At 55.4% G+C, this 25,314-nt stretch overlaps 5 protein-coding genes across 5 annotated transcripts in view; 3 read left to right on the plus strand and 2 right to left on the minus strand.

Annotated features, from left to right (window-relative positions):
- Positions 1–1,467: 1,467 nt before the first annotated feature.
- On the plus strand, positions 1,468–11,373 carry MONBRDRAFT_38937 (uncharacterized protein; the record flags this gene model as incomplete). The annotated part of the gene is made up of 19 exons (XM_001749832.1): positions 1,468–1,592; positions 1,670–1,955; positions 2,075–4,375; positions 4,428–4,571; positions 4,684–4,823; positions 5,043–5,151; positions 5,322–5,579; positions 5,931–6,038; positions 6,242–6,856; positions 6,968–6,997; positions 7,134–7,720; positions 7,886–8,156; positions 8,315–9,263; positions 9,476–9,609; positions 9,763–10,099; positions 10,198–10,285; positions 10,418–10,586; positions 10,694–10,846; positions 10,941–11,373. The coding sequence occupies 19 exons, from the start codon at positions 1,468–1,470 to the stop codon at positions 11,172–11,174; spliced, it is 7,038 nt and encodes a 2,345-aa protein (XP_001749884.1). The 3' UTR covers positions 11,175–11,373.
- Positions 11,374–11,460: 87 nt separating this feature from the next.
- Positions 11,461–16,780, minus strand: MONBRDRAFT_29428 (uncharacterized protein; the record flags this gene model as incomplete). The annotated part of the gene is made up of 23 exons (XM_001749887.1): positions 11,461–11,479; positions 11,565–11,779; positions 11,920–12,183; positions 12,374–12,505; positions 12,602–12,720; positions 12,811–12,986; positions 13,147–13,198; positions 13,287–13,389; positions 13,434–13,616; positions 13,751–13,828; positions 13,918–14,055; positions 14,143–14,243; positions 14,420–14,612; positions 14,749–14,894; positions 14,930–14,969; positions 15,194–15,245; positions 15,333–15,403; positions 15,558–15,679; positions 15,798–15,906; positions 16,017–16,109; positions 16,235–16,390; positions 16,543–16,659; positions 16,712–16,780. The coding sequence occupies 23 exons, from the start codon at positions 16,778–16,780 to the stop codon at positions 11,461–11,463; spliced, it is 2,748 nt and encodes a 915-aa protein (XP_001749939.1).
- A 271-nt stretch (positions 16,781–17,051) lies between these two features.
- MONBRDRAFT_29429 (uncharacterized protein) lies at positions 17,052–22,752 on the plus strand (the record flags this gene model as incomplete). Its single annotated transcript, XM_001749833.1, has 24 exons — positions 17,052–17,364; positions 17,832–17,962; positions 17,984–18,073; positions 18,180–18,245; positions 18,368–18,516; positions 18,649–18,824; positions 18,887–19,004; positions 19,099–19,207; positions 19,293–19,388; positions 19,525–19,627; positions 19,744–19,903; positions 20,035–20,086; positions 20,195–20,250; positions 20,346–20,409; positions 20,503–20,768; positions 20,870–21,029; positions 21,136–21,341; positions 21,453–21,527; positions 21,629–21,720; positions 21,814–21,950; positions 22,064–22,152; positions 22,274–22,337; positions 22,424–22,573; positions 22,663–22,752. 24 exons carry the CDS (start codon positions 17,052–17,054, stop codon positions 22,750–22,752), a joined length of 3,012 nt encoding a protein of 1,003 aa, XP_001749885.1.
- A 199-nt stretch (positions 22,753–22,951) lies between these two features.
- MONBRDRAFT_12050 (uncharacterized protein) lies at positions 22,952–23,764 on the minus strand (the record flags this gene model as incomplete). The annotated part of the gene is made up of 1 exon (XM_001749888.1): positions 22,952–23,764. One exon carries the CDS (start codon positions 23,762–23,764, stop codon positions 22,952–22,954), a length of 813 nt encoding a protein of 270 aa, XP_001749940.1.
- A 423-nt stretch (positions 23,765–24,187) lies between these two features.
- The window catches only part of MONBRDRAFT_29430 (uncharacterized protein), a gene marked incomplete at both ends in the record, with an annotated part of 2,214 nt that continues 1,087 nt past the window's right edge, over positions 24,188–25,314 (plus strand). Inside the window, 6 exons of the mRNA XM_001749834.1 lie at positions 24,188–24,269; positions 24,354–24,419; positions 24,508–24,604; positions 24,685–24,791; positions 24,884–24,993; positions 25,109–25,279. Of these exons, the coding sequence (XP_001749886.1) occupies positions 24,188–24,269; positions 24,354–24,419; positions 24,508–24,604; positions 24,685–24,791; positions 24,884–24,993; positions 25,109–25,279 (633 nt within the window). The remainder of the gene's footprint in view (positions 24,270–24,353; positions 24,420–24,507; positions 24,605–24,684; positions 24,792–24,883; positions 24,994–25,108; positions 25,280–25,314) is intronic.

Raw genomic sequence — 25,314 nt, forward strand, 5'->3', positions numbered from 1 at the left:
GCTTGACTTTGCTTTGTTTCGTTGGTTTGGCTTACCTTTGTGTTTGCTACTACGAGAGAGAGGACTTTAAAGTGTATCTATTCATCACACTTTGAGTCGTAGAGAGGGAGAGAGGGAGAGAGAGAGGGAGAGACACGTCACTGAGGTTTTGTGTCCATCTGAGGGAGGTGATTGGGGTCAGGATGTAGATGACGAGTCATGTTTGACCCCTCCTCTCGGCTTGGTGGGTGATGGCGGTGCACCAAACGAGCAGGCGCGCGGGGGAAAGGAAAGTGGCATCGCGTCGCGCACGACCGGTTGAGGGGCATGCTATGACTGATAGGTGGCAGTGACGACAGAGGCGCTGGTTGGACCAGTCTACCTGATCCAGGCGGCCGTACATTTACGCTTTTCATTGTCGTTCGAACGAGCTTTGCGTACTTGCTATTGGAGATCGCCATCACAGGCCAGCCGCCAGCCATCAAGGTCGAGTTGCCGCCCCTTCATCTCACTCTGCCAGAATCACAAACTAGCAAACAAACCAGAAAAGGCCTTTGCTCCTCTGATCCCAGCAAAGCCCAACCGTAGTAGCCAGCCCTGTCCCCCTGCTACCTCGTCGTCCCAGCTTTACGCTTCCATAGCCAACAGCAGCAGCAGCAGTAGTAAAGCAGTAAGCAGTAAGCAGTAAAGCAGTAAGGAAGCAGCCGGAAGCAGCGGTAACAACAGTAACTGTAGCAAGTGTCACTGTGTTCACATTACACCACCACACAGCAGCTAAATGGTCCATGTAAGCCGCTGTACACCAACAACAAGTGGTAAAGCAGTACTGTGCGTTTTTCTACTCTTCCGTGCAGAATGCAACAACAAGTCCAAAAACTGCTGCAATAACTATACCAACAAAAGGTACCCGTTGCTCTCTCTCTCTCTCTCTCTCTCTCGTCGTCGTCGTCGGTGGCGGTGGCGGTGGCGGGAACGCGGGAAGGCGGGAAGGTGCGAGGGGAGGGGGATTCAAAGCCACGCCTGGGGCGGGTTAGCGAGGCGGGATAGTGAGGTGGATTGTGGCAGGCACGTTCGGGTGGCAGGGTGCATTCTGGTTCTGCTTGTGTTCATGGCTGGTCGTGCCCGCGCCACCGCAGCATACTGGATGCGAGCGAAGAGCTCCCACTCGTGCTTTCATCTGGCCTCCCCGTCCATGCCCGCGTGCGGTTGCACGCGCACTCACGCTCAAGCCCGCACGTTGGATCGTGAGCCTCTCTGGTCGCGCACAGCCTTGCACAGCCGACCGTGGTATGTGGGAAAGCGAAGCGACTCGCATAGCATTCAGCGCACGCCTATATTGGACTGCTACTTTCACTGGGGCCCCAGTTACCTCACTCAGATTGCTTTCCGGGGCACCCCTGTGCCGTGCCTCCGATAGACCTTCAGTTCTGGAAGAGTTCTGCCCTTGACGGTCACACCACACCACCCAGGCGAGCAGCACCATCGAGCATGGAGGTCGATCCCGACACCCTGCTCGAGTGGTTGAGCCTGCCGGGTGACACTCAGCTGATCGCTTTGGAGCAGCTCTGTATGCTCCTGCTGCTCTCTGACAACGTGGATCGTGTCTTCGAACAGTGCGTCCCGATCACAGGCCCTGCCCTCTCCCCCTACAACCACTTGCTTTACCATCACTTGCTTTGTTCCGAATCAGCCAAACCCCAAATCTGCCCGGCTTTCACCCCGCCGCGCTCCTGACTGTTAGATGTCCACCCCGCCGCTTCATTCCCGCACTCTGCAACGTACTGCGCAATGACGATTGCCCCATCAACATTCTCGAAGCCACCATGCGTGCGCTGACCTTTTACCTTGATGTCTCTGGTGATTGTGCACGTCGTGTGGTGGGTGAGGAAGGCGCTGTCGCCAACATCTGCCAGCGGTTGGGCTGTGCCGAGCTCCTTCAACCCAGCAGCCGTGACCTGGCTATTCAATGCATCAAGGTACCTTCGTCTCCCCTCGTGAAGCCTCTTCTTCGCCCCACCTGGACCTTGGCTCGTTCCCGCTCAAAAGCCACCTCTCTCGCACGCGTCACTCTGCCCAAATCCGGGCATGCTGCTAGGTTCTCGAGCTCATTTCGAATCGAGATGCAGACGCCGTCTACCAGGCTGGGGCTCTGCGCAGCTGCCTCACCTTTGTCATGACTGGAAAGGAGATTGTCTTTAAGGACGCCATCAACTCGGCCATGTCGGTCGTTACCAAGTGCTGCAGCCGCCTGTCTGCGGCTGATGCCTTTGTCGCTGACGCCATTGCCCACTTTACCCTCCTGCTCAACGAGGACCCCGACTTTGTGCCACGTGTCCTGCCATGTCTGGCCGCCATCGTTGACAAATTTCAGCGCGAGAATGCCGACTTTGATATTCTGGTCGGCAGTGGCATGGTCACCATCCTTATCGAGCTTCTGAATCGCTCGGCGCCCCAGCCCGACCTTGATAGCTCAGCCGTTGGGCCTGGCAGTGATTCCGATGTGCCACAGGCCCGCACCATCGTCGGTCTTCTTCTGGCTCTCGCCCGCGCTTCGCCTCAAGTGACCCGGCTCCTGCAGGCTTCGCCCATTCTGCCCACTGCCGTGGCAGCCTGCCTGTGCCGCAACGACCGCCTGGCAGCCGATGCCATCGATCTTGTTGAGCTTCTGTTTGTTGTCCTCTTGGAAGGTCGGGGCGCGCTTCAAAAGCTGCGGCAAAAGCGTGTCATTGCGCTTGGAGGCCGCGATGCCAGCCTCCGCTCCGTCATTGAGCACATCCGTAACAAGGACACGGGTGCCGTGCTGGAGGCGGTGGAGGGTGGCATTGACCCCAATTCGACCGATGAGGTCGGGCAAACTCTCCTCAACTGGGCCTCGGCCTTTGGTACCAACGACATGGTCGAGTTTCTGTGTGAGAGCGGCGCCGATCCCGACCGGGGCGAACGCTCGTCGTCTCTACACTACGCAGCCTCCTTTGGGCGACCCCAGATTGTGCGTCTCCTTCTCCGCTACAATGCCAGCACCGAGCTCCACGACGATGCCGGCAAAACCGCGCTTGAGCGCGCTCGCGAGAAACCGGATGACGCGCATGGCGAATGCGTTGCTCTGCTAGAAAATCCCGAGGCCCACCGCGACGGCGACGATGAGGACGAGGACGAGGAAGAGGAGGACCAGGAGGCTGAGGTGGCCCGCCCCGCCGGTGGATCTGATGCCTTGGTCATCGGCGCATCTTCCCGCACACGCGCGGACTCGGAGCACACCTCCAGCGCAGGCCCTACTGGCACAGCCGTCTCAGGCACCGGGCGGGAAGAAGCTGCCGCCTTTTCCGGCTTTCACGAGCATCCGGATACGGCCCAGGCCTTTTTGGAGGGCATGTTGCCTGTTGTCTGCCAAGCCGTTTCGAGTGTGCAAGACGCGGCCTTGCAGTCATCGCTTCTACGCCAACTGAACAAGGTGGCCACGACCATCCCCAAGCCCATGCTGGAGGCCCTGGCTCAATCAGAGGCCCTGGCCCTCGAGCAGGCCATCATCCCACTGCCCGACATTCTGCAGCAGGACAATGGTTGGCACTTGCATCAGGCCACCACCTTTCTGCAAACGCTCATGTCGCGCCTTGACGATCGTGTTCGGGACCATCTCCTACGCTTGGGTATCGTGCCGTTGCTACAACAGCTGGCCGCCAAGCAGGCCACCGAAACGGAGCCCGTTTCCGTGGCCCAACCCGGCATGAAGCTTGAAGCCCGTCACCCGACCTTGGGTGGCTTCTACGCGGCGACACTCCTCGCAACCAACTCAGCCCTCTACGATTCGTGGCACGTCCGTCTCGACGGCAGTGAGCACCAGGAGCATGACTTTTGGACGCGGCCCATGTCCGATGCCGTCCGACCCCTGGGCATGAGCCAGGCGCGAGGCCAGACCCTGCAACTGCCCGAGGTTGACGGCGCTACACCATCGTCATGGCAGGCCTACCTCGAGGCCACCGCAGCTCAGTCCATTCCTGCCGAAGCCTTTGACCGTGCCACCGCTGTCAAAGAAAAGGACGCTCGAAAGCGGCGCGAAGCCTACGGCATTGCGGCCGCCATCTGCGAAGCCTACTTCAGTGATGCCGACTCAATGCGCGCCGTGGTCAAGCGCCTGCAGCAGCTTGGTAACCGCCTCGTCACCATGACCAAGGCCACGCCCAATGGCTGCGTCACGCCTGCCGAACCTTCAAGCCCACAAGCCAGCATGCACGATAGTCTGGGCATGACTTTTGCCCTCGACCGGCAGCTTTCCGTCAATTCGCAAATGGCTCTTCAACGCAAAGTCGACATGCAGGCGTGCCTGGCCAATCTTCGCACCCTGCTTTTGGACGAATCCATCTCCGCCTTTGAGCTGCTGCAAGCTAAGCTAGTTCCGGTACGCGATCAGTCCATCCGTTGCATCGTTGCTATCTACCACACGTGGCCAGCGTTGTGCTGTCCAACCGTCTTGTATCGCCCTCTCGTCATCTCGACTGTTGGAATTTGCCGACGCGCAGAATCTGTTGTTCTTCTTGCAACACGAGTCTCAAGACATGGCTGTATCGCGCGTGGATGCTGCTGCCGACCGTAACGTACGTCTCCATCTGAAGGGTGCTGGTCTTGAATTTTGCTCATTTTGGCGCTCCTCAACTCGGCGCTTATGCCGCGCTCGCTGTTCAAATCCGAAACCAACAATCAACACAGATGCGCTGCGAGTTGTTCAAGCTGGCGTTTGCGGTGCCGGTGGATGTGGCCCCGGAACGCAATCCTTTGCGTACGCTAGTGCTCAAGGTGATTGACGTGCTGGAGCACACTGAGTCCCTTCCAATTCTTCTTCACGAAAGGTGCGCAAGCCGCGGTCAGCTCAGTTTGACCAATCACACGTGGTAGCCTAAAGGAGCAATGCAAGCAGGAAGCTGCTTTGCTTCAAACCCAACGCCTCGCAGCCCGGCTGCTTTCACTTTCTGTTCATGCCTTTTTTTTTCATGTATTCTAGCCCTCACTCTGCCCTCACTCATTCTTCGCTTCTTGTCTTGATGCCTTGCTGTAATGTTGGATGGCAGTCCTGGGAGTGGACATGGTCTTCAGGTGCTGCAAAAGCGGCTCAAGTTTAAGTTGCTGAGGGACCCGCGAGACGAGACACTGCTGGACTTGACTGGCAACGCTTTCAAGGTGATTGGGCTTTGCCTTGTTTTATTGTATTATGATCTCGTGCTGCTCGGTCGGCCCAGCCCAGATCGCAACGCAAAGTTGCAAGGGCTGGACACGGCGCCGGTCAACTTCTGTATCGCCGTCACTTTGCGCTTTGCCTGACTTGTACCGTGTTGGGCGCTGTGTCACAGATGGAGCCACTCGCGACGGTGCAGTCGCTGATTGACTTTCTTGAGCCCAAGGTCCAGAAGCAGTGGTGCGACTTTCCGCGGCCTGAGATCTCCTTTGTACAACGACTGGTGGGCGGCGAGCGTGTTGTTTGCACCTATCAGAGCGATTTCGATGAACAAGGCGTTCTTTACTGGATCGGAACCAATGGCTTGACCGCCAACTGGATCAATCCCAGCAAGGTGGCTCTCGTTTTCATCAATACCTCGTGTGGCCGCAAGGTATGCAGCTTGTTCTGCCCGTACTCATTCCGCAGGCGCTAGCAAGCGCCACCCACCGAGGTGTCTCTTGCTCACCTTGCTCACGGACTCACTTTTATCATGGAAATGCCCTGGCAGCTTCCGTACGGCACTGTGCACGATCTGCTCAGTCGCGACAGCTCTCCACGCAACTGCCACACAGCCAACAAAGAGGTATACACTGGGCTGGGCACGCCACCTGTCTTCCTGCTTGATGAGATGCTGTCATGGCGCCTGCACCAATGTTGTGGCTTCCTTCCTTTCTTTCTTTCTTTGTCTTTTATCTTCTCTTTTCCTGCTCACTGTTTTTGACCCGGAATTGACGGGCCACAGGACTCTTGGTTTTCCATTGACTTGGGCATCTATGTGAAGCCAACCTGTTATACGCTGCGACATGCACGGGGCTACCACCGCAGCGCCCTCCGTGACTGGGATTTTCAGGTAATGGTTGATGTGTCAGACACCTTCCAGTCATTCTTTCTCTATGCAGTCAAGCCATGCTCAGGAGACACCGGCTTTTTTTTTTTTTTTTCGACTTGCACACACCTCTTCAATCCATAAGCCCACGCTCAACCTATCCATCGAGTGACGCGAGCGCTTCTCAATGCCTGCCACCCACCCCCACCCCCTTCCCCATTGCGTAGGTGTCTGAGGACGGCGACACGTGGACAACCATCCGTGAGCATCGTGGCGACACTGCCTTGGATGAGCCTGGCTCAACAGCTACCTTTGAGGTCTCAGCACCCGAACATGCAACAGGATGGCGGCACTTTCGCATCTTTATGCGAGGGCCGACGGCCAATAGCAACACGCATTACCTCTCCTGCTCTGGCTTTGAGCTCTACGGCACCATCACCGGCGCCAGCGAGGTTTCTTTTGCCAAAGCCGTATTGCGCGAAGAGCGCAAAGTGTATGCTCTCCAGCGCCATGCAAAGAAAGCAGCCGCCAAATTCAAAATCGGGACGCGTGTCAAGCGCGGTCCCTGCTGGAAGTGGGGCAATCAGGATGGTGACCCCCCGGGACCCGGCACTGTGACGGGCTTGCCCCGTAATGGCTGGATCGACGTCAAGTGGGATGCTGGCTGCAGCAACTCGTATCGCGTGGGTGCGGACGACAAGTATGATCTCTTGCCACTTGATGATGAGGCTCATAACGATGCTCCAGATGATTCCGACATGAGAACAGCGCCTGCAGCGTCCAGCCATGAGGCAGCTACCGCCACTGGTGCTGCCAGTGATCCGGCACAGGAAACAACAGAGGTAAGTCTGGGATGAGCATGTCGATTAGACGCTGCTGGAGGGGCCAGAGGCTGCTCTCCTATGTGCGGACGAGGTACTTACTCTTGAATACCTGCCTGCTGGATTCATCAGATGTCCACCGTAGCGGACGCACTCGTACAGGTGAGGTTTTTGTTGATTTGGCCCAGTGCTTTGCTGACATGAAGTTATGTGTTAGAATTATGAGAAGGAGACTTTGTATTCAATCTGACTCCCGCGACCGGTTGTGTGTGTTGTTGTATCATCGCGAGCGCCTCAGGACATGGTGTTTGATATGTCAGCGGACGGTGAGGGCATGGATGACGATGGCGACGATGACGACGACGACGACGATGACGACGATGATGACGATGAGGACGATGCCATGGATAGTGGCGAGGATAGCTACGGGGCGCTCGCCCATGTGTTTGGTGCACCGCGCAGTGCAGCCATGGCTACGACCTCGGGTCATATGGAGGAAGATTCCGTGCTGGAGGGACTAAGGGACCTTGAGGCCGGCTTTGCGCATGACGCCTTCCCCATGAGCACGCCATCCCGTTTAGGCGCACATCGGCGGTTGCTTGAGCTGATGCGGAAGCGGGATACTATTGCAGCATCTCCTCGCACGCGTGAGCTGTCCTGGGATGAGAATTTTGTGTTGAAGCGCCAATTTTCTGCGCTTGTTCCAGCCTTTGATCCTCGTCCCGGCCGCCACAACGTGTCGGCCACAACCGATCTTCGCGTGCCTCCCCCAGGCTCGCCCACAGATTCTTTCGCGGCGCGAACCATGCGCCGCCGACAAGAGCAGCGCATCTGTCTGTTTTTGGTTGATTCGGAAGCAAATGGAGACCCCGAGACACTCCGCGAGTGAGTTTTCGCGCATTTCGGGTTTGAGGCAAAGAGCAAAAATCTCTGTAAAATATATTATCACACTGAGCCTCTCCTGTTGTCTCCCTGGTTTTTGGCCGAAAACGATACCAAACAAAAAAAAACCGCATGCATTCACGCTCACTTTTTTTTTTTCCTTGCCAGGAATTTGACTCCGGATCACATGCACCGTTTGCCATCTGACTCGACCATCTTCCGCGCCATCCAGCGTCATTGGGGCCGTGGTACGTGGGTCGCTGGGTCGCTGGGTCAACTTAGCCTGTGGAACCAGTCTTCGACAGCCCTTTGCCTCACGCCTGCTGGTTTTGGTTCGTTTGACGCAGACAATTCATCCGACCGTTTGAAGCGCACGTGGGAGCCCACTTACACGATCGTGTATCGCAGCGAGAGCGTGGCTCCCGAAGCGATGGATGAGGTATTTTGTATCTTGCTGCTTCTATAGTTCCTCTTGTTTATCCCCCCCCCCTCCCCAAGACAATCGCATGCATTGGTGACTCGGCTACGTGTGAAATTCCGGCATGCATGGTTGGGCGAATGTGGTTTGCTCCCTCACTGCATGCCCCCGTCGCATAGGATGGTTGGGATCTCCAGTCAGTACGAGCACGGCTGGAGGCGGGCGAACTTAAGCGCGCGGATGTGTTTGCATACCTGCAGAGCAAGGCAAGCGTGGCCTGGTTGAGGCTGTGGAACCTCAACGACCAGCTCACGAGCCAACAGGTCAAGGGTTGGTCCATCAAGCAAGTGGTAGCTGCCTTTAAAGACTTTTTGCAGACTCGCACACAAGGCGAGGATGCCGTTGATCCAGACGCCCCCCGCCCACCACCACTTAATGTATCTGCCTTCAACGCCGAAGCTTTGCTGGCCGCCACCTCAGTGGCGGTTGCCGACGACACGACCACCCCGGCGTTGCAGCTGATTGAATTCCTCTATGACATGATGCAGGCGGCCGTGGTGGAGGAGTTCTCGGGTGCCGGAGAGGCCGCGACGGATACTTTTGCCCTGAACGTGGACAAGGCTGACTTTGTGAGCCATCGCCTGACCTCAAAGCTGCGCCAGCAGTTGATGGATCCCATCGTCCTGGCTTCGGAGGCCTTGCCCGAGTGGTGCGAGGAGTTGACGACGCGTTGTCCAGTTCTCTTTCCACTTGAAGCGCGCCAGCTTTACTTTAGCTGCACGGCCTTTGGCGTGTCTCGCGCCATTGCTTGGATCCAGTCCCGACAGGACGATGCGCGCGGTCGACAAGATGCCGCTGAGCATCGCATCGGCCGTCTTACACACGAGCGCGTTGTCCTGCAGCGCGGCGACAACTTCTTTGAATGGGCGTGCAATGCCTTTCGCCTGCACGCAGACCACAAATCCATTCTTGAAGTGGAGTTTGAAGGCGAAGAAGGTACCGGTTTAGGTCCAACCCTTGAGTTTTACTCGCTCATGGCATCGGAACTGCAACGCAAAGACCTTTGCCTTTGGATTTGCGAAGATGCGCTTGGCGCATCAGCTCGCACCGTTGATCTCGGCACGGGCAGTACGTATGCTTGCCCACCCGTCTAACAACTGCCAAAAGGCCGCAGTGCCCCAAAGTGCTTCATGGGATGATGTTTTCTTCTTCTTCTTTTTTTTTTTTTTATGAAGAAAAAAAAAAAAAAAAGTACATCACAGGCTGGCCGGCATGACCGCTCACTGTTTGATTCGCACTGCTTGTCGTGGTGATTGCTTGCTGGGCCACGTACATTATAGACAAGCCGCCTGGCTACTATGTACAACGCAGCAACGGTCTCTTTCCCGCACCGCTACCGCAGACGGGCAAGCTGATTGATTCCGTGTGTGAGCGCTTCTTCGTATTGGGCATCTTCTTGGCCAAGGCACTGCAGGTTTGTTCCTTTCTTTTGAACATTGTCTTGGTTTCGAGCAATTTCGAGAAGATGAACGAAAAGTGGAACAGCAACATAAAACGTTGAGGCTGGTCTGTCATGTCGCTTTCGTCGTATCTTAATAGCTCTTCTCCCATGTTTGCCATGCTTCAGGACGACCGGCGCATCGATTTGCCGCTTTCCCGCTCTTTCTGCAAGCTGTTGGTGGGCAAGGAGCTTGTCTTTAGCGATCTCTATGACGTAGCGCCTGAGCTCGCTACGACGCTTCGTGTCCTGGAGGTATGTGTTTGTCTCTCCTCAGACATGGAGACTGCATCTGCTTTCAGCACAATGTGCACGAGCATCCAATTGTTCGAATTGTGCATTCACCGATCGGCCGAGGAACAGGGCGTGGCTGCGCAAAAGCGATTGATCGACGCTGAATGTGAAGGGGATACGGAGGAACGTGACGCTGCATACGAAGAGCTGACATTCATGTGGCCTGACACAAGTGCGTTCGGTCTCCTTGCCTTTTACAATGTTTGATATTCTCTGGCAGTGTCAAATTGGCACGGACTCACCGCAATTGTGTTGCATGTACACACACAGACACGGCCGTGCGCGTCAGCGACTTGAGCTTGAGCATGGTGTACTCGCCCTCGTCCACTGTTTTTGGCCTTGCAGAGATTCCTCTTAGGTAGCACACTTCTTCGCGGCTTGTTCTGCGTCTTGGGCCAACGTTTTGTCACGGAGGATTTGTTTATTTCGGGCCCCACTCACACCCGGTGGTGCCCGCTTTATCGTCATGATGGCCATCATTGTTACGCAGGCCGAACGGCGAAGATGAAGACGTGGCACTCCATAATCTAAGCGAGTACATTGAGCGACTGACGGCTTTTGTGCTGCGCGAGGGTGTGGCCCGCCAGCTCGAGGCCCTTCGTGACGGCTTTAATTCCGTGTTTCCCATTGAGAAACTGGGTAGCTTTACTGCCGACGAGGTATGCTTGAGTGAGATGGGCTATGTGAGCATCGCTCGCCATGGTCAGCGCCAAGTATGGCACTCATCTCTTCAGCCAACAACTCATTCCATTGCTTGCCTCCCAAGATCCCACACGTGCTGTGCGGTGACCAGACAGTCGATTGGAGCTTCGATGAGCTTGTGACCAACACCCTGCCGCGCCACGGCTACCACACGGATAGCAAGGGGTATCTGAATTTCCTTCGCGTCTTGACTGAGCTGACCCAAGACCAGCGCAAGGTATGACTTCATTCTGCGCGAACCGAGCTGAAATTACTGCCAGCGCTGCATACGCGCAACGGCTCATAGCTGCTCGTCTTGAATATTGCCACAGGCCTTTTTGCAATTTGCCACAGGGTGTCCGAGCTTGCCACCGGGTGGCATCAAGAACCTGCACCCACAAATGACCATCGTGCGCAAGTTGGCGGAAACCGGTGCAGAGGATGACATGTTTCCTTCCGTCAATACATGCGCCCACTACGTCAAGCTGCCTGAATACAGCAGTGCCGAGCTCTTGCGCGAACGCTTGCTAGTGGCCATCACAACGAAGGGGTTCCACATGAACTAATGCGCGTGAACCAAGGCTTTGGAGGGCGATGATGCCGTGCGTCCTCGCCTTTCACTCGACGTGTAGATCTAGCCTTTTTCCCTTGGCACTCGCATTGCTGATTGATTTTTCGTGTCGTTTGCACTGCGGCCTTTCAGTTTGACGGATTCACAGTCCTTTCAAAGAAGCACTCTGCATCTGTTTAAATTGCAGGCAAAACAAATCACACTACATTTGTCAACAGTTCTTAAAGCCCAGCAGCCTTTGTCAAATTGGCATTCCTTGCTTGGTTGACATCAGTGGCAAGCTAGCCACACTTGGCAATCCTGCATCGCAAACGGAACAAAAAGACACGCACACACATGAGCAAAGGACCAGGTGTAGCGAACCACGAGCTGGGGACAGGCGTACCAAATGCTTCGGCACTTGACGGCGGCATTGCGAACCACGCGCTTCCGATCGTTCAAGCAAACTTGCAGTTGGCGAATCACAACTCGCGCATCAGGCATCAGCTGGTCATCAAGCAGGGCAGGTATCAGTGGGGCCACGTATGAACAAGCGCCAGGCAAAGCAGGTTGGATGCGCGCTACCTTGATGGCATCCAGCTCGGCCACTTGTGCCAAAGCCTGAACAGCCGCCAAGCGAACAGGAAGCGGTTGCTAAGGCATTTGAAGCCAATGCAAACGGCCGTGGCGTGAGCAATCATGCATTTCAGGGTCAGATCTTTGAGGCGAACAAGCGGAAATATCTTGAGTTTGCAGCGCACCTGGGGTTGCACCAGGCTCAATAGCCGGGTGATGACATCATGCGTGTGCGTGTCCACGGCGGCAGGAGTGCTACGCATGATGCGCTGCAATGCACGCAGAGACGCTTCTACCAAGGTTGCATCAGGCTCGCTGACGCCCTTGAGAATCAAGGGTAAGATGTTTCCGGCCTGGCCAGAGATGAATTGGGCCGATGCGCCTTCCAGAATGCTGGCCAGTCCTTGCAGAACGTTGCTGCGACCCTCGGCCGTCAAAGTGCCGTGGGCCTAGCCAACCGCCAGTTCATGTGCGCATGCAGGCGTAGCACACGCGTCAGGTTCAATGGCGCATGCAAATGGCGCTAGTCAAACGAAGCAAAGCTGCTTCTGATGTGGTAGGACAAGGGCTGCATTTTCTGCTCCAGCTTCCGTGCTGGTTGTATCAAGGGGTCTTGGGGATGCCAGGCCAGTGACCTACCTCGATCAGTGCAGGCAAGAGCTCTTGCGATACCCGCTGCTTGTACAAGAGGCGCACCACGCAATGGCCTTGTCGGGAGAAGCGCCAACCATCATCCTCCAAAATGAAGCCCAGCAAAGTGCCCAAGCTCATCTGAGGACCCAAACGCATGCATCGGGCATAGGGCTCAGTTGAGACAGGCTCTTGCGGGCGCAAGTGAATCAAGGTCAGGCATCTAGCTCCACGTACCTGCAAAGTGCCCTGTACTGCCAGTGTCACAAACTGTTGGCGAGCGGCTGTTGTGGAGGAGTGATGCTGGGTGGCCAAGGCTTTGTACACAATGGCGCTCATCACGCCGGGTCGAGGTGCTGTATCCAAGCAAAGGGGTCATGAATTTCCCAGCATGCTCCACGCACAAATTGACACCAGGAGCTGCTTGATTGCGAAGAGGTACGTACAAGATTGCACCATCGCTTCCAGCTCAGCGTAGGGCAGAGCATCTGGATTTTTGTTCAGCAGTGTGGCCAGCGGTGCTGCCGCCCGTAGTGCAGCCTCATCGTCCGAGCACTTTGCCACCTCAGCCAGCACGCGCTGAACCAAGGGCGCCTCTTGTTTGAGAGCCGGGCTCACCTCGCTGTGGGTGGTATGTGGCCAACGAGTGTTTGTTTCAGTGAAAAGCGCAGTATAAGGGCCACTCAACTCGACCTGCCCAACTTGACCTGCCCTACTCAGCCTGCCCGACTCTAACTGCCCGCGTGCCCAGGGATATAGATTTCACACACGGCTGCGCGTACCGTGTCAAGTTGCAGATGACAGCATGGCACAGTGGGTGACTTTGGGCATTCCCTACGTGGCCAGATGAGCCGGCATCGGAAGAATGAGAACGATCGCTTGGCGGGCCAACAGAGGAGTGAATAAAAAGTCGGGGGCGTACCCTGCAACAATTCATCGAGTGCTTTGGCTAGAAGGCTGAACTGCAGCTCCTGGGAGGCTTGCTGGGGAACAGACGCCAGGATGAGAAACCTTTGGTTCGCATTCTTTGCACAAGCATGTCAAAACCAGGCAAGGCACGGGATCGCACCGCCACGAGAGCAGCCAGACCCAGGCAAAGGGGGTTCTGTGGAGAAGCGCCCAGCGTTTCAGCTGCGCACGCTGCCTCGATGAGGCGTTGAAACAGGTCTGGCAAGAGTGATTGCACCAGAGCACCATGCTTGCTGGCCTCGACCATGCATGACTGTAGCAGTCCCAAAGTGGCAGAGCTTGTCTACCAAAGCCAAGGCGGGGCCGCGATGGTTTGCAAGAAAAAGACGACAAAGCACGACACAGCAAGTGAGGGCCAATGAACCAATGCGAAACAGCCTGCCTCTACTGCTGGCATCGTCTCCCCCAGTAACGGACCGGCGCAGAAAATAGTGTGCTAAAAATTTGCGCAACAAAGGGCTCGGCGCTTTCATGCAGGAACAATTCTGGGAAGCGCTGTGCACAAATACAGGTAGTCGAAATGATGGTGAGGATACATGACAGACTGTGCAAGGGAGCAGAAAGGGTCTAGACGTCCGGTTTACCTTGGCGACAATCGGTGCCCAGACGGCGTCTCCAGTGGCCCAGGCCACGAGGCGCTGCAAGAGCTGGTCAGTCACAACAGCTGCGTTACGCTGGGACATGCGGCCCAAGCATTCGAGGGCGGCTTCCAAGGCTACGAGCTACGCCGCAAAACACCAATTGATGATCGATTCGAGCTCAAAGATGATATTCCGGCGACATCAAGCTGGGGGCCAAAAGTACCGGACCGGTTCGGTTGGAGAGGCTTGATCGAGTACATGCAGGGTTGTCTCAACCGCTTGCCGCTCATCCACGGCGTTGCCTTCCAGCTCGCAAAAGTGCATCATGCCTGAAGACACGAAAACAAGAACCAGCAAGGCATGAGGGAGAAATATCAGTTGAACAACAAAACAAACATGCAACCAAACAACATTATTGACGAGGAGGATGGATATCAAGGCAGCACACGGTCGGGGAAAGAAGGCGTGGACATAAGTATGGTGGTGCGGCAATGCAGCATCAAACCTTGGACGCCATAAGACTGGAGCAGGCCATCGTCGCGGGTCAAGGCAAAGCCAGCCATAATGTCCTGGAGCTGTTGAGCGATGGGCAGGACAAGCCCACGTTGGGACTCATCGAGTCCACACATGGAGCCAGCTCGAAGAAGATCCACCAAAATGGCACCAATGGCACGACGCATCGAGTCTTGGCTGGTCTGCTGTTTTGTTCCCAACACGGTGGAGCAAACAAAGACATCAGAGGGGTGAGGGGCCGTTGCAAAGAACATTTTTGAAGCAGGCGTCGAGGCAATCGCTCGTCTGAGGCTTGAAAGTGTTGGCTCTCAAGTGACTGACCATAAGGGCGTCGGCGGCTGGGCGAACGTAGTCGGTAAAAACGAGGGTGCAAGCCCGCGCCGAGGCCAACGCGGCTGCCACAATGAGCTTGCCATGAACAGCAAGCAGACTGCTTTCGCCTCGGCTGAGTAGCGAATTGCCATCACCTAGGGGGTGGTACACAGGAACTGTCAAGACAAACCATGTGCCGATTGTTCGCTGCATACCAGGCCATAACATGACTATCACAACATACGCAGGATAGCAGACATGGCCAAGGTCAACGGGTCATGTTCGCCTGATGCAGCGACGTGCTCGTCTTGCTGCAAGGTGCGGATCAGCGACGCCAACGCGGCGGCTGCACCACGTTGAAGCTGCGAGAAGGGGCAGCGGGATGAAATCGAGAACGCTTTGCCGGCAAGGCCCGAACAAGCTAAGAAAGCGAGGGCGTATGTCTGTGTTCGACCTTTTCCTGAGCCGTTGCGTAAATTTCACCACGGATGGCTGCATACAATTTGCTGCAAGACGAGCATATGAGGTCTGTGGCAACAAGGCAACAGGTTGACAAGGGCAAACCAAGACGGGGAGTTTTTTTTGTTCCATACTTGATGTACGGAAGCAGCTTGAGCACAGTGAAGCGGGGTAGAACGACCGCAAGCGTTTCAAAGCATTGCATCTGTCGCACAATGATGACACGTGGCAAAAGGTAGGCAGGCATGGTGGGAAAGGGTATGGGCAAATGCAAAGCATGAGAGTGGCATGAGCCGGGGAAGCGACCGGGGGGAACAGGATGCTGAACGCTCGCTATACGCTCGCTGTACGGCTCCTACCTTGGTCTCGTCGATGGTGCTACCCAGCTTGTCAAGGACAAGTTCAATGGTGGGGCCAGCAAATGCATCGTGTGCCGACAAGCATGCTTGGTGGGCAGCAACGAGCCCCTCGTGGGTGATACCTAACAAGTCCATTGGGGCCCTCCGCATGAGTCAGGACCGGGAAAATTGCAGCCAGTCTACATTACGTTCTTTTGCAGGTCCCAGAGGCATTGGCAAGGCCGTTCCGGATAGGCGCACCGTAAGGATCGTTTGGGGGAGGGTGAAAGGTGATGGGAAAGTAGCATGAAATGGCCTCAAACAGGGCCGTGGTAAGGTTTGGTGTCAAGGCAAATGTTTTTGCCACAAACTGCGGGCGATGACGAGCACAGTGGTTTGTCAAGACAGGAGTGAGTGAAAGTCCGCTTGATAAACTGGACAATGGATCGGAACCAATGAGAGCGGCGGACATGAACGGACCGGAACGAGGTCAAAGGCCTGGGTCAAGCAGCGCGGGTCCTTTTCGCCATCAATCTGTTGCACAAAGCCCACCACGAATTGTTGCCCAAGCGTCTGGGAGGTGCCGACACAAAAGGTGTTGATGAGGTGGTCATGAAACACACAAAGGTGTTGATGAGGTGGTCATGAAAGTTGCGCCGGACGTTGAGTAAGGGTGCGACGGGGCTCTTCGGGCTGACCTGGAGCTCTGTCAAGTGGGTCTTTAGCAAGGCAGCATCGAGTAAAAAACATTGGTGACGCAGCGGTTGGGCCTGGGCCGGTACGAACACGTTCTTCATGATATCGGTCATTAATTCAGCAGCCATGCCGTGGAAAATGGTCCTATTCATCTTATGCTACATGATTGGAAGAAAAAGGCGCCGGCGCGACACGAAGATGAACTGAAATGCATGGCGAGGTGCCTCAGCAAGTCGGTGTCAGGGGACGGGGACAGACAACGACAGAATTGAAATGTGCGTGAGAGAATTGAATGGCAGCGGGTCCGCACCAGCTCGTTCAAGCCCGTGAGGGCTGGTAACGTCGAAGGTTGGTCCTGAATGCGGGTCATAAAGAACTTGGCCAGCACCACACCTGAGAGCACCCGCACGCGCCAAAAACCATGAGACTGTAGACAAGTATGGCAATTTGCCAGAATCGTATCTGTTGTAGAAACGGACCGTCGTTGCGAGTAAGCTGAGCAACTGCTGCCAGACGTGCCAGCAACAAGGTGGCCCGCTCCCGAGCATCGGCATCTCCAGTCAAGTGTGCACTGCGTTCACGGTTGGCGGGGGCTCGATTAACAAAGGGGATGGTGTTCACCGAGCAGCAAGGGATACAACCTGTTTCTCTCCTGTGGCCAAACACGAAGGCAGGGCTCAAAAGGCTTACCCAAGGCTTTCGACGAGAAGCAGCAGAGAGATGTCTCCTGACTGCAATGCCGCAGCAACCTGAGAGAGGTGCTCGTTACCCGTTCCCTCCACGAGGGCTGGGGTGTGCATCAGTTCGTGAACGGCGTCCATGTCGGCTGTGACCGCGGGCCCCCACGTCCCCAATGCCTACCAACATCCAGTCAACAGCATCATGAGTTGCAGCGCACACAAACCAGCCAACCCCACCACCTCCAGCGCCCAACCCAACTACACCGTAGCACATACCCCGAAGCGATGGCGATTCAGCTGCCGTTTTGATCTCTCTCTCTCTCTCTCTCTCTCGCGCGCGCGCGCTCTCTCTCTTTTGGCCGCAAAAAAGCTTGCTATGCGGAAGTGTGAGATGATTCACACTTTGACACACATCACATGCGACACAGAGAGAGAGAGAGACAAACAGAAGAGTTTGAGAGAGTTTGAGAGAGTTTGAGAGAGTTTGAGAGAGTTTGAGAGAGTTTGAGAGAGTTTGAGAGAGTTTGAGAGAGTTTGAGAGAGTTTGAGAGAGTTTGAGAGAGTTTGAGAGAGTTTGAGAGAGTTTGAGAGAGTTTGAGAGAGTTTGAGAGAGTTTGAGAGAGTTTGAGAGAGTTTGAGAGAGTTTGAGAGAGTTTGAGAGAGTTTGAGAGAGTTTGAGAGAGTTTGAGAGAGTTTGAGAGAGTTTGAGAGAGTTTGAGAGAGTTTGAGAGAGAGAGAGAGAGAGAGAAAAAAAAAAGCCAATTCCGTCACTGCGTTCGTCTACTTTTGACGCCTGCCTCTGAGGGTTTGGCGGGGGAGTGGGCGGCGGGCGGGGGGCAGTCCCGGGTGTGGTCTGGTGGCACGGGGGTTACCAGGGGTGGCGTGTGGGTGGGTTGATGCTAATTGGTCACGGTCAAAGGGTGTGAGTTGGTAACGGTGACGATGGGGGAGCGGGCACCGCTATTGGGGGATATCCCAGAGCAAGTCTCGCTCAATGGGGACCCCGAGGATGACTCGCCGGCGGCCCAGGCGCCTCCCGAGCAGTTGCAAGTACGATCGGGCCGGTCTCAGCGCACCAAGTCCCTGAATCGCAAGTTGACGACCGTCTCTGGCCGTCAATCAGCCGAGGAAACACTCAAGCGCAGCACCGGGTCCTTTGCCGTACGTGCACCCCTCCCGTCTGAAGTCGACCAACGCACGTGTGTCGTCTCAAACCCCGTCTCGCATCCTCATCTCGGTCTGGGCTGAAATTGCCCCCGGTCTGCAGTCGCAAAGGGTCCTGACAGCTTATGAGGGCACCAACACTTTGCCTACGGGCACAGAGCTGGACGATGTGCGTAGAAGCGCACCCCCGGTGCCGGCCTCACCCGAAACCCCCGCTTCAGCTGCTGCTCGTTTGTTTTTTCCGCTGGCGCACCCCGGTCATGCTGTGCTTGCGGTGGTGGGGTGGCACAGTCTGTAGATGAGGAGCGATCTCGTCGCAAATCCGTAGCCGCCAACATGCGACGCATCCTCTTCTCCGACGAAACTCTTTTGCCACCGCTGTCCTCACACCTCGTTGGCCAGCTTTTCGTCCTGGCCGTCTCCATCTTTGTCATTTACAAGTGCGTCTTGGTGCATCAGCCCCTGTTCTGCCGAGCGGCTCCCTCACGCTGGGTTCAGCAAGATGCATGATGATTGTCTGGCTGACCTGTCATATCTTCGCCCCTCCCCCTGTGCCGGGTGCGGAAACGCAGTTGTTTCATCATTCCTTTCCGTGCTGCCTTTGAGCAGTCTTGGGCTGACCACCACAATGACATCTTCATCATCATCGATGCCATTGGTGATATTCTCTTCTTGGTGGACATATACTTCAATTTTCGCTGTGCTGTCATGCACGACGGCATCGAGGTCTATGACAGCGGGCACATTGGTACGCGCGCGAGTCGCGCCTGTCACACCGCTTCACTCTTCTTCCGTTGAATGTCAGACCAGGCTCGGAATTTACCGCGCCCTTCTATCCGATAGCGCGTGATTATCTCTCGCAGTGGTTCTGGTTTGACATCCTTGCCAGCTTGCCCATTGATCTCTTCCTGTGGAAGCCCGTCTGGAAGTACGTGCCGCACGTCAAGCGGATGCCCCACGCTAAGAATTCTGGCTCCTCTCAGCTCTGCATGACGCTGACCCACCCTGAATCTTCATTACAGGCATGTGGCGCTGCGCTGGAACAAGTTCTTGCGCCTGCCTCGCGTGTTGGAACGCATTCAAGAACTGCAACACAACACCCGCTACGCCCTCACGCTCGAGCTGCTCAAGGTCTGGAATCTTATGAAAACCTCTTGAGTGTTTTGCCCTCTCTCTGTACGCTCAGATGTGTTTCGTGCCAATCGCCGCTATGCAGCTCGTGGTAGGCATCTTGAGCATCTCCCACTGGCTGGGCTGCGCCTACATTGCCATTGCCTATTCCGACGGCTTCACTCCGGAGGGCGACGAAGAGGTACGGCCATGAGCTCCGATGATGCTGTGGCCGCCGTTTGCAAATGGCCTCGGACGCTTGTGCGCAGTGCTGTCGCTTGGTTTGGTCACTCTTGCCCTCGCGCCTTGCCCTCACACTAACTAATCGGGCACTGCAGGGTTGGGCGCCACCAGAATCCCTCAAGGACGCATCACTAGGCCAGCAATACTATATTGCTTTTGCCTGGGGCGTTAAGGGTGTGACGGATGTCGGCGGTGAATGTAAGGATGCTTTGCACATTGCTTTTTCCCCTTCCTTTCTCCTCAGCCTTTTCAAACTTCCAATGTTACGGCCGATTCTCATCGTTGACATGGTTCATGACTGTTCTGGATCATAGCGCCGCGAGCTCAAACTAATTTGCAGCACGCTTTTATCATCGTTCTTGGCTTTGTACACATCTTCTTGATTGCCATCGTCATTGGCAGCGTGGAGGGCTTCATGTCGAGCCTCAATCACAATGCTGAGCAACTTCGGCGCCGCATCATGCACTTAAATCGGTCGGTGTTGCTCGACTTTGAGCAGCAGCAGCAGCATGGCGAGCTGGCTTTTCCAACGCGTCAAAGAGAAAGTACAGACTTTGTCTGTGAGCTTCTGAGCCAGCAAGTTCATGCCCTGATTGTTTTTGTAGTTTTATGGCGCAGCGCCACCTGCCACCCGATGTTCAGACACGCATTCGCAAGGTAGGTCCAATCACATCCTTGCATTCCGCAATCGTAATTGGTGCCATACTAGCGGTGGCTCACGAACGCTGGTATGGGGGCCCTTTTTGCTCAATCTATGGCATATAGTACTTTCGGCACTTGTGGTCGCGGAAGGGTGCCTTTGATAGCCCTGACCTCCTTCGGTTTGTCCTTGACGCTTCAACTTGTGGTCGACAGTGTGTTATGCAAGCCAGCTTACGATGAACTTGGAAAATCCGACGCTATAAATCACATCTAGGGACCTGCCTTCCAACTTGCGAGCCGAAGTGCACCGCCATACCCGCGGCCAAGTGCTGTCCAAGGTACGTTGGACTCGCAGGAAAGTCGAACCATTTGCGCCAAAGTAGAGGCCCTTTCCGACGATTGGTAACGGGACATGTCATGTCTGGGTACAGGTGGGGCTGCTCAAGTCTTTTGAGAACGACGAGCCGTTTCTCAATACACTGGCAGAGCATTTGAAGCCGCGCATCTATGCCCCGGGTGATATCATCATCGAGGCGGGTGGCAATGGCGATGAGATGTTTCTGCTCAATCGTGGCGAGGTGGAGCTTGTGGGAGCAGATGACGAAGTAGATGGCGTCGCCCGCGAGGGATCAGTCTTTGGTGAACTGGCCTTTTTCGCCAGCGAAAAGCTTCGCTTGACAGTGCGCGCCCGCACCTGGTACGCAACAAACCGCACCTTTCAAATGCATCCCTCAAACGTACTTTAGAATGCCCTTGAAGTCGTGCGCACGCATTTCAGATCTTCTTTCCTCTCGACAGGTGTGATTTTGCAGTGTTAACCAAGAATGACTTTGATCGGGTGGCCCTGCGCCATCCGATGCAGCGGCGGCAGCTGGAGGAGCTGGCCGAGGTGCGTCTTGCCCAGGAAGCCATGTATCAGGCACTCCTCAAGAGCCCGCTTTTCAAGAACGTCGGCAAGGTCAGTCCATGCTTGCATGCGAAAAAGCTGAAGGGTCTCGCGCATGACTGCATATTGGATTGTCATCATATATTACTGTGCTATCCGTTGCTCGAATCGGTCACAGGCCATCATTCAAACGCTGAGCCGCGTGGCCCTGCCTTTTGGCTTTAAGAAAGATGACTACATCTATCGGGAAGGCGATGATGGTGACACCTGGCTTTTTTTGGGGCGTGGTGACGCTCGCGTCTTCAAAAATTCAGCGCTGGAGACACAAGACGACGATAGCACCGAGGCTCAAAGCACGGAAGCAGCTGATGACGACATGCCAATGTGCGTTTGCCTTCTTGGCCGAGTGATGCTGGTCGAAAGGGGTCAAATCAGAAGATGCTTGTTTCTTCAATGCCTTGAGCTTATCCTGTGCATCTCTCGTATCTTTCTTAGGTCTCGCTCGATGCGTCGCGCTAGCTCGGGCAGCATCTTTTCTTCGGTCGCTGCAATCCCCTCTACTCCTACCAAGTACGAAAGGTAGCAGGATATCATGGAACGTATTTGCTTGTTGAAGAAGGTGCAGGGTAAAGCATCTCATCGGCTGGTCTTGATGGGGCTGCGTGTTGCAGGAGTACCAAGTTTCGCGGCGATGCCGTGGGCGCCGTTTTGTCTGCTCGCTTCATCGGGGGCAGCACAACTCTAGAGCCCACTCCTCGCATTGGTGAGTGGCGATCTCCGGATCCACGTTCGGTGGGTGCTGAGTCCAAGTTTCCACTCATGCCCCGTCTGTGACTTTGCTCTCGCATCCTGGCAGACAACGCGGTGTGCCATAGCCAGCGGTGCACGGTACTGGCCATTCCCATTGCCACCTTGCACGAGTTTCTGCAGTCCCACCGAATTGCCAGCGTTCGTATTTGCTTCGTGTGTGTGTGTGTGTGTGTGTGTGTCCCAGTGTGTCTCAATGCGTTGCAGTGTTGTTATGTCTTTGGCGGTGTCTATTGTGGGTTGGGTCCAAGCGGGATCTTATTTTGAATGCCGCGGAAAATTTGCCTTCAAATGCTTAGGTGGTGGAAGCCAACGCCAAGGCCTATTCGCGTCGGGCCGATGTTTTGCATACATTCAAAAGCATCACCCGCAAGGTCATGCTGTCCCGGTATGTGTCGCCTGGTTGGGATGGGGTTGCTCGGGGGCTAAACTCAAAACCGTTTAGTCTGTCATGAACGCATGGTCTCAGAAACGATGCGATTGATTCTTGGTTTTCGTCGAGTTTTTAGGTCGAGTGTGGGGTTCATGTCGCGTCAGGATCATGGTGCCCGAAAGGTGATCCACCATGTCGAGGTAGGTGGGCGTGTGTCACGGCTGGTGACGTGGATTGGAGAATAGCCAGACCTAGCGTGTAGCTCATGCAGCTGTCTTGGGGCCAGGATTTTGACTTTGACTTTGAGATTGAGCCAGAGGCACAGCGCATCCGTGATCGCGTTTGGCTGGACCGCTCTGAGATCCACGGCTTATCATTGCCGGTTCTGCAAACAGTCCAGGCCATCCTTTCCAAGCAACTCAGTCTGCTTGCAGAGGTGCGTTGTACGCTTCTCTTTGGGCGGTGGCCATCACGAGCTTAACAATCTCGCTCAGTCCTCATGGTGTTGCTTGGGCGGGCTTGCAGGTCGGGCACAACAAAGCCCAGGAACTCTTGGCTGCCTCTGATGCCGCGGAGAATCAAGGGCAAGAAGATGAGTTCTTGGATGAAGAGTAGGAGAAGAGGATTCGTGGCCTCGAGTCAGCCGAGGCGCATCGGCCCTGGTGGTGTCTAGGCACCAGGAGCCTTTGTGAGCATGTGTTTTTTTTTCGTTCAATCGAGACCCGACCCATCTACAGCTTGCTGCTGTTGTTGTTCCTGTTTTGGAAGCGCTGTGTTTGAGCAGCGGTCAAGTGCCCTTGGGGGTGGGTCTTATTCAAGAGTGCGTCGGGGAGGTCAATGCCAAGAATAGGCTGGCAGTGGCTTCGAGGCGTTGTAGCGTGTCGTCGACGGTCAGGTCAAAGAGATCAGCCAAGGCCTGCACCATCCACGTCAAGTCGTCGGCTGCATGCGCTGGAGTCAATCGATCCGACTCGACTACAAGAGCATCGAGACCTACGGCGCGAGCCACGTGTTGCCACTGGTCGCTCCGGGCGTTGACGGCTCGAGAAAAGCCAAAAGCAATGTGGACCCCAGCTTCGCGAGCCAAAGCCACGAGACGCTGAGCCGTCTCCGGTGAGCCAGAAAATGAGTGGAGCACAATGCCAGGAGGCAAGGCGCCTTGCTGTTCTAAAAGAACCTCAACAAGGGGACCAGCTGCATGAAGATTATGAAGGCTGACGGGTCGCTGGAGGCGATGAGCCAGGACGAGCTGTCGGGCAAAAACCAGTCGTTGGCGTGCACGGGCAGCGGGGCGGTCGGGTTGCTGCTTGGCCACGCGGTTATCGAGGCCAATCTCGCCCACCCAAGCTTGTGGATAGCGGTGGAGGCAGCGCTCCAAGCTATCCAGGATGGCGTCCAGACAGTCTGGGTCCTCATCTGGGCAACACCGGTGCACGTTCCAAGGGTGGAGCCCAAAGCCCGGAACAATGGTGTCCGGCAAGGCTTGGACCCAAGCAGCCAAGGCATTCCAGTCCTCGGGTTGAGTCCCCAGAACCACGGCTCTCGGCCCCGGAAGTACCTTCTCCAACCCACTTGCAATCGCACCCTCCACATGATAGTGGCAGTGCATGTCCGTCACCTGCATCATCTCGCCGTCGTGCGCGCGTCTCCCCGTGCTCGTTGCAAGGTAAAAATTACCACAACGTAGTAATTTGTTTTTATGGATGGGTTTTTGGGGGGCAAGAATGATCGTTTACAACTGCAGTTGTGACGATACGACTGGATCTCGGATCAACTACCGACCGTTACTTGTCTCGCGAGACCAACGTAAGTGAGTGTGTGCCGTGCCGTCTTTGGCTGGATGTTGGGACGTGTCTCGTCGCGCCTCTGACGCCTGTGCGCGCAAGCCGGTCGCATACTCCGAGCATCACTCGACAAGAAGAATTGAGGAGCTTGTCTTGAAGAGGAGCTCTTTTTTTTTTTTTTTTTTTTTTTTTTTGAGATACAGCTTTCTCCTTGCTCATGCTGGTTGACTTCTTGGGCCTTGGTAGTCGAAACCAAATCGGACACGATGGGTATCCACGACTTGAGCAAGGTGATTGCCGACAAGGCCCCTGATGCCATCAAGGAGACCGAAATCAAGAATCTCTTTGGTATGTCTTGACTCTCCCCTTTGGCGGCAACGTGCATCCCTTGATCGCAATGGAATGGCTGACGGGTTGTGTGTGTGTGTGAAGATCGCAAAGTGGCCATCGATGCCAGCATGAGCATCTATCAGTTTCTGATTGCCATCCGTTCTGAAGGTGCGCAGCTGTTTGATCATCTTTGGCTCATGATCTCGGAGCCAGTGAGGTTGTGGTTGACTGATGCCTGGCTTGCAACTGCTCTCAGGTTCAAACCTTGTCAACGAGGCCGGCGAAGCCACAAGTCACTTGTCCGGTCTCTTTTATCGAACCATTCGTATGGTGAATCACGGCATCAAGCCCCTGTGCGTGCTTGTCAACAGCTTGGACTGGCAAATGACGTAATCTTCTTGCCCCATACTCATTCTATGCATGAGCCGGGCAGGTACGTGTTTGACGGCAAGCCACCAACCATGAAGTCGGGCGAGCTACTCAAGCGTGGTGCTCGGCGCAAAGAGGCCCAGGCCAATCTCGAGGAGGCCACAGAACAAGGTACATGCATGCTGGAGCACGTGTGCTGGTCATTACGAGTGGACCTCTCCAGTTCCATGAGTGCCTGTGCTCACTCAAATGACCTGCTTTAGGTGATACCGAGCAGATGGAAAAGTTTTCGCGGCGTCTCGTGCACGTCACGCGGGAGCACAATGAGCAGTGCCGTCAACTCTTGACGCTCATGGGCATCCCTTTCATTATTGTTCGTTGAGCAAACTCGAGCATGTGTGATTTGCACAACATAGTGAGAGTCTGCACTGGACTGTGACTCAATGGACACCTCCACGCCCTGCCGTCTGCGACGACTTTTTCAATAGGCACCTACTGAGGCTGAGGCGCAGTGCGCCGAACTTGTCAAGGGCGGCAAGGTTTTTGCCACAGCCACCGAGGACATGGACGCGCTGACTTTTGGTACCACCGTGTTGCTGCGGCACATGACTTTCAGTGAAGCGCGCAAAATGCCCATTCAGGAATTTCGCCTTCAGAAGGTGTGCAGCCATTTTTTGTTGCTTTTTGTTTTGAA

The sequence above is a fragment of the Monosiga brevicollis genome, genomic scaffold (genome assembly GCF_000002865.3).
Source record: "Monosiga brevicollis MX1 MONBRscaffold_34 genomic scaffold, whole genome shotgun sequence".
Classification (NCBI taxonomy): domain Eukaryota; class Choanoflagellata; order Craspedida; family Salpingoecidae; genus Monosiga; species Monosiga brevicollis.